The sequence below is a fragment of the Macaca mulatta genome, chromosome 5 (assembly GCF_049350105.2).
Source record: "Macaca mulatta isolate MMU2019108-1 chromosome 5, T2T-MMU8v2.0, whole genome shotgun sequence".
NCBI lineage: Eukaryota > Metazoa > Chordata > Mammalia > Primates > Cercopithecidae > Macaca > Macaca mulatta.
In genome coordinates this window covers 8892111-8899134 of record NC_133410.1, presented here as the reverse complement: position 1 = coordinate 8899134, position 7024 = coordinate 8892111, and the positions used below count along the sequence as shown (strand labels likewise).

The window sequence follows — 7024 nt, the reverse complement described above, 5'->3', positions numbered from 1 at the left end:
AATCTTCACAAAGGTCAGCGTCAAGAAAGACAAAGCAGCGGAACTTTCAAATTACAGGGGACAGCTAAATGCAACACATGGTCTTGGATTGTTTTGTTATAAAGGACATTATCGTGAAGTCTGAATAAAGTCTGTAGATGAGATGAGAAAATTCCCTGTTTTTAGGAAATAGGCAACAAAATACTCAAGAATAAATGGGCATCACATCTTAGGTGACTCAGAAGAGAAAGGGAAGAACAGAGATAAGTGATACAGTGAAATATTGATGTTTGGGGGATCTGGGTAAACAATATTTAGGAATTCTTTGTACCATGTTGCAAGGTTTCTGTAAGTCTGAAACTGTGAGAACAAGTTTTTAAAAATAAAGCATAAAATGTAAAACATCTTTTCTGCAAATTCTTTGGCACTTTTCCCATGAAGAGGTGAAGTCTAATTGCCTCCCCTTGAATATGATTTGGACTTAATGACTCACTTCTAACCAATGAATATGGTGTATGGAGGCCTGATTATAAAAGAAGATTCAGCATGTATCAGAGCAAGAAAGTTCTGGGGCATGTGCTTTGTGTTATATACACTCTGTGTGGTTCGTGTGCCCATTGCTCAGATAAAGAAGCCAGAGCTCAGAAAGGTGCCCAAATTCAGATGACTAATAAATGGTGGAACCAAACTTCAAACTCAGGGCAGTGGAGCCTCCAATCCCAGGCAGGTGGACTTGTGGACAGGGAGCTGGGACCTGGAGTCTGTCCGCCTGGCCAAGGCCTCTTGGGTGCTGCAACATGGGTATTTGGGGCTGGATGATTCTCTGTCCACCACAAGTTGTTTAGCAGCATCTTTGGCCTCTACCCACAAGATGGCAGGAGCACCTGACACTGAGCTGTGACAACCAAAAATGTCTCCAGACATTGCCAAATATCTGTGGGGGTGCAGGGTGCAAAGTTCCCTCAATTAAGAACCACTGACCTACACTGAACCCTGGTTCCACCACTACTCACATGACCTTGGACAAACAACCTTGTCCTCAAGGTCCTCTGTGCCCCCATGTCCTCATCTGTAAAATGGAAAAATAATAACGTGTAAGGTTAATGTGAGGAATAAATAAGAATACAGGAAAGCACTTGGCCCATCATGTAAGAGCTACTTTGCCCATAACCCTAGGGTGCCTTCCCTCCAAACACAAAGCCGTGCACAGAGCAGGCACGCAATGAAGATCTGCTGTCGTATAGCTGTGGGGATGAATCAGTTAACCATTTCCGTAATAAATGAACAAAAAACTGAATGTTCCGATCTGTGAACTAGTGCATTTGCTGACTGAAGGTGTCCTGGCATCCTCTCTCACCATCAAAGTGCAGTTAGGATTAAAGACTCCACGGTCAGGCTACCTGGGTTCAAGTTGAGCTCTGCCACTCAACAGCTCTGTGACCACAGGCTGGTTATACAGCCCGCCAATGCCTTCATCTCCTCATCTGTAAAATGGGGTAATAAGGGTGCTTACCTCACAGGGCAGTGTGAGTCAAATTAATTAATACATATGTTGTACCCACCACAGGCTGAGTCTCCGTCATGCCTGCTGCGATTGCTGCTATGGCAATTAACATTAATCCTATCATGCTCCTCTTTTATAGCCTTCCAGCCACACTCCTCCGAGGGCGCCAAGAACAACCCCATTTCCAAGCCTTTGCACTTGCCACTCCCTCTGCCTGGATTGCTCTCCTTTTCAGACATTAGCAGCCCTCCAACCCTTACTTCATCAAGGTCTCTCTTCATGTGCGTCTTTGGAAAGTCCTCCCCTGACCACCATAAATAAAACAGCAGCTTCACCACCCTGTTCACCCTGGGTTTTTTGCAACATAGCAACTACCCCTGCCTGGCGTTACCTATCCTGATCAGTACAGCACAGTGCAATGCAGTGCAGTATAGTACAGAACTCTTTATTGGCTTATCTCTCCCCCGACTCACATAAATGTCCCAAGACAGCAGAGAATTTGATTGACAACTATATTCCCAGCATCTAGAGCAATGCCTAGTGCATACTACATAATAATGGTGAGTGATATTTTACAGGAAATTCCAAAGTCCTTACATAATCTATTTTCCATAACACAGAACTTGTCTAAACTGGAGCCTAGACCAGTGTTTTTCACAAAAGATTTTGCTTATAGCAACCCGTGCTTTAGAACAGAATATTGTAAAGACTTCCAGATCAGTTAGATTTGAGTTTCTCAAACCGTGACTGTGGACTCCAGAGAAACAGTAACAGGAATTCCACCAAACAAGGTTCACAAGGTGAACGGCATTGGGAACTGATACAGAAACTTCCCCAACTGGAGGATGCATCGTGCACAGGAGAAGCTCTAAGAAGTCCTATCGAGAAAGCAGGTATTGAACCTGGGTTTGCTGAACTTATTTCACCAGAGACCCCATCCATTAACATTTGCATCGCAAAGCACGATTGAGTAAACAGTGATCTAGTATAAGTGTTTCCATTTGCAGACACAGACGGAAAATGAGGCCCAGAAAGGTTAATTGAGTCATTCAAGGTCACGCAACCATCTCCTGAATCCTATAGCTGTGTACTTTTCACTGCTCCTAATGTTGCCTAATGGTTTGCTTAGCTATCCATTCACAGGAGGTCAGGAACTGAACACGGACCTCAGATTCCAGTATCATTTTGACTAAATTATATATAAAAATTGACATACTGAATAGGACTTGCTTTCAATCTCACTGTTCCAGAAATAGTCATTCATTCAACAAGTATTCATTAAGCATTATGTGCCAGGAACTGCACATTTTGCAGTGATCAAGATATGGCTGCACAGAAGACTGACAATAAAATTATCCTTAAAGAGATCAAAATTGATTGAACTGTCCTTGATAAAACTGCTTCAAAGCAGGGACTTGCAAGAAATTGCATATTCTCATTTCATTTGCTTCCATTAATAGTGCTCACATTTAGATCTGATGGTAATAATATGCTCTCAACTGGTGTGGGTCTGGAATAAAACACTCCCCTTGACTGTGCACACTGCAGAGAGCAAAAACAAAATGATTGGAGTCAGCTGGGCTTTTCTGTTGAGCACTTTGACCTACAGATATTCCAGTTTCAAGTTCATTCACATTTCATCTCTGGCTTCTACATCTTAGTTAAAAAGCATTTCCCTATTTTGCTCTTGTCCACTAAGGAAAATGCCTATTTAAAAATAGCGTTTCTTTTTTAAAGCATCTTGATTCACACATTTCAAAGCTCTTCAGAAAACACGATTTCTCAAAAGCCATGTCATTCTAAAACATGCTACAGATTTCAGATAGAGAAAGATTCAAGGTATTATTCTACATGATCTTTTCAATGAACTGATCGCAACTGTCTAGGAATCAGGAGAGTTGTCTTATGTTACTTCAAAAAGGATTCCAAATGAGAAAAGAAAAAAAAAAATCTGGGCTTGAGAAGATCTAATGCCATGCCATTGAATCCAAGTTTCAGCACAGAGCCAACATGTGTATAAGCAATAAAAAGAAACCTGAGAAAACAGAAGCTCCTCAAGGTCCTTTGCCCTGGTGTATCTTTAAGGCCAAACTGTAAAGAGAATAAGCATGTACTTCCAGACCCAGCAAATATCTTCTTTGCATTTTAAGGATGCACTCATGGTTTTCTCAGAAGCAATCCTGAAACCCAGTGCAGCAAAGCAAAGACAGTCACCGCATAATACAAATAATTTGTGTTTATTAGACACCAGAATAAATCAGGGAGACTTCTTCAGCTATGGTGAAGAGACACCCACCAGCACAGAGAGAAGAAATGACATGAGCACAGAGTCACGGGAATCCAGACACAGGAAAGCTGTGCTCCCACCGCATCACTGCACACACACACAAACTGCTGTTTAAAAATCAATTCAAATACAAACAAGTGACTGAACAAGCCATTAGTTTAAAAAGGGAGGGGAGAGCATATTTTTTAAGGACCAAGTATCACTTTTTTTTTTTTTTTAAGGACGCAGCACCATACTCTCTTCTCTAATATGATCATTGGTCCATCTCTGGTAGGCTGGGTATATTTGACTGAGTTTATTGCAACTGCTTCGGCCAATAATTTGAACTACCAATCCATGGGGTGAGGCTTCTAAGCACATGAACTACTGCACAGAAACACATGATAAAGGGAGAAGCACTGGAAAGGCATGTATTTGCGTGTGTGTGCATGCTTGTCAGTGTCTGTGCAGTTATGCAGATCCATGAGGGCGTTTCTTAATGCAGTTTAATGGAATCCATTTGGGGTGAAAGGTGTTATTTTGCCTAAAGAAATCTCCCCCTCGCAGTCCAGCTCCCAGACAGACTCTGCAACAGGGTCACCATCTGGGGATGTCTGATAGATCTGGGACATGCGATCGAAAGGACCCTCCTCCTCCTCATCGTTGTCCACCTCCGGGTCGCCGGGGGTAACAGCGTTGGGCATCATGTGGATGTAGGCAGCTGCGATTTCCTTGTGGAAGACGGTGTCTTGGTTGTAGGAGATGAGCTCATTGCTGATGTTCACCGTCTTCACCGGCGTGCGGGAGCAGACGTGGCTGCACCCCAGCAGCTGGGCAAACACCTTCCGGAAGTCGGCGTTGAAGGCATAGATGATGGGGTTGAGTGAGGAGTTGGCCCAACCGAACCAGACGAAGACGTCGAAGGTGGTCTCACTGACGCAGGGGAAGCCGGCCGGAGGGCCTTCGGGGTGTCCACTGCAGAAAGGGACCATGCAGTTAAGGATGAAGAAGGGCAGCCAGCAACACACGAAGACCCCCATGATCACGGACAGGGTCTTGAAAACCTTGGTCTCCTTCTTGATGGAAGCGCGCAGGCTGGTGTCGGGCGCGCAGGCTGCGCTGCTCCGGCAGCTCTGCGCGTGCTCTGCGGCCCTTTCCAGGGAGGAAATCCTGCGGATCTGCACCTGGGCGATGCGGTAGATGCGCGTGTAGGTCACGATCATGATGGCCACAGGGATGTAGAAGCTGACGAGCGAGGAAGAGATGGCGTAGGTTCGATTCAGGCTGGAGTCACAGTTCGCTGCCCTCACGTCGGGTTCCCAAACGTCCTCCTCCCAGGGCGTCCAGTTGGCCAGGTTGTTAGTCAGATCCAGCCCGCCCCAAGAGCCCGCCTGGTCCCTGTGCCAGTTGAGCTGGACCGGAATGAAGGAGATGAGGATGGACAAGGTCCAGGCCAGGCCGACGATGACCAAGGCCATGCGCTGGGTCATCTTGCGCTCGTAGCGGAAGGGCCTGGAGATGGCCCAGTAGCGGTCCACGCTGATGACGCACAGGTTCAGGATGGAGGCTGTGGAGCACATGATGTCGAAGGCCACCCAGACGTCGCAGAACGCTCCAAAGGGCCAGTAACCGGCCACCTCGGCGACTGCCTTCCAGGGCATGACCAGCAGCGCCACGAAGAGGTCTGACACCGCCAGAGACACGATGAAGACGTTGGTCATCTTGGCGCGCAGGTGGCGGCTCCGCACGATGGCTGCACACACCAACACGTTGCCTAGCAGGGTCCAGATGATGAGTAGGGTCAGCAAGCAGGCGGTGACCACCTGTGCGGGCCCCAGTGGCGGTGCCCCCGCCGAGCCCCCCACAGTGTTCCCCTGCGCCAGCTGCTGTTGCAGCGCGAACTGCCCCGGGTACGCAGTGCCGTTGCTCCCTGGCGGCAGCATTTCGGGCTGGGCTGCAGGGGCGGTCTGTGCGCGGTCCCAATTTCAGCCCTGAGACCCCAAGGCAGCCCCATGGGGCACCCTAAGGATGCGCCCCCTCAGCCAAGGGACCCTCGAGCCCCAGAGGGCGCTCACCATGAGCTGCGCCGGGCCCCGGAGCGCGCGGGGACTTCTCTTGCCTCCTGAAGCGCCTCTGGCTCGGTGGCGATGGTGCGCCCCTCCAGTCTTAGCGCTGGGGACAGGAAGCGGCTGGTGCCCGCTGACAGCCAGGGCTGTTCTCGGGAGTCTGCAGCGCGCCGGACGGCAGCGGCAGCGGCTGTGTCTAGTTCAGAGCGAGAGAAGAGAACAAGCCGCCACTAAGGGGCTGGGGCAGGCAGCCGCGGGCGCCGGGCTGGCACTGCGGCGCTGCCGCGGTCCCTGGCCGCTCCCGGGCCCCGCGTCCCGCCCCCAGCGCCTCCGCGCCCAGCTCTCTCGAGCTCCCGCCCCACTTGTGCCTTGGCGACCTCGCTCACCGCGCTCAGCGCGCCAGAGTTTAGGGGAGATCCCGCAGGTCTGAGGGGCGCCCCAGCGCCAGACCCTAGCCTCGGGCCGGGGAAAATTCTCCCCGGGAAGACCGAACGGCGCTTGGCGCAACCCTGGAGCCCTAGCCCTGGCCACGCTTGGGGAACAAGAGGTGGGGTAGGGAGGAGGACGCGAGGGCTTCCGGAGGAGGAAAGAGCATTTGAAGGGTAAAGGGGGCAGCCTTGGATTGCCCACAGACCTGAGTCCCAATCCGGACTTTATTCCCAGCTCTGCAACTTTGAGGGCCCTACAAAACTTTACCTGGCCTTGGTTTCCTTCACCGCAGCGTGGGATAATGAATGATTCCTACTCCTGGGACAGTGTCAGAACTCGGGGAAGCCGTCTAGGATGAGGTGTCCAGTAAACAGTGTCTCCTAGGAACAGGCTCCCGCTTCCCCCAGCCCCTCCCTCAACACCCTGAGGCTGGGGCTTCACCTGACCTCTTGGGAGACTGTCCTTTCCCCACCACCGCCCTAAATCCTTGAGCGATTTTTCCCTTGGGGAATAATTTGGGATGAACCCAGAAGACAAGAGGAGGAAGAGAGTACCCCAGAGGGTTGGAAGCCTCTTCTTTGCAGGGCACTTTTACAGTCTTTCTCTTTTTCAACCTTGAGAGGGATGGATAAATAGCTCAGTGTTAACAGAAAAGAAACTGAGGGGGCCCAAAACCCAAACTGAAAGAAAAGAATGATGGCAAACAATAAAGAAGGCAAACAGTGTTCCTGAGCTCTGAGCGCACCTCCCAACTAACCAGTTGCATTTGTGAAGTGTTTT

At 49.5% G+C, this 7024-nt stretch overlaps 1 protein-coding gene across 2 annotated transcripts; it reads right to left on the bottom strand.

Moving 5' to 3' along the window:
* Window positions 1-1907: 1907 nt before the first annotated feature.
* On the bottom strand, window positions 1908-6006 carry DRD5 (dopamine receptor D5). 2 transcript variants are annotated; one of them, XM_078002595.1, is made up of 2 exons: window positions 5825-6006; window positions 1908-5523 (listed from the first exon to the last, which is right to left on the bottom strand). In XM_078002595.1, exon 2 carries the CDS (start codon window positions 5468-5470, stop codon window positions 4256-4258), a length of 1215 nt encoding a protein of 404 aa, XP_077858721.1. In that variant the 5' UTR covers window positions 5471-5523; window positions 5825-6006; the 3' UTR covers window positions 1908-4255. The 2 variants fall into 2 exon arrangements, with proteins under 2 accessions (XP_077858721.1, XP_001097117.3); XM_001097117.5 differs by having other exon boundaries at window positions 1908-6006.
* Between the last annotated feature and the right edge of the window lie 1018 nt (window positions 6007-7024).

Coding starts and splice junctions, on each gene's coding strand:
- DRD5 (XM_001097117.5), bottom strand. CDS start 5,692: ATGCTGCCGCCAGGGAGCAACGGCACTGCGTACCCGGGGCAGTTCGCG.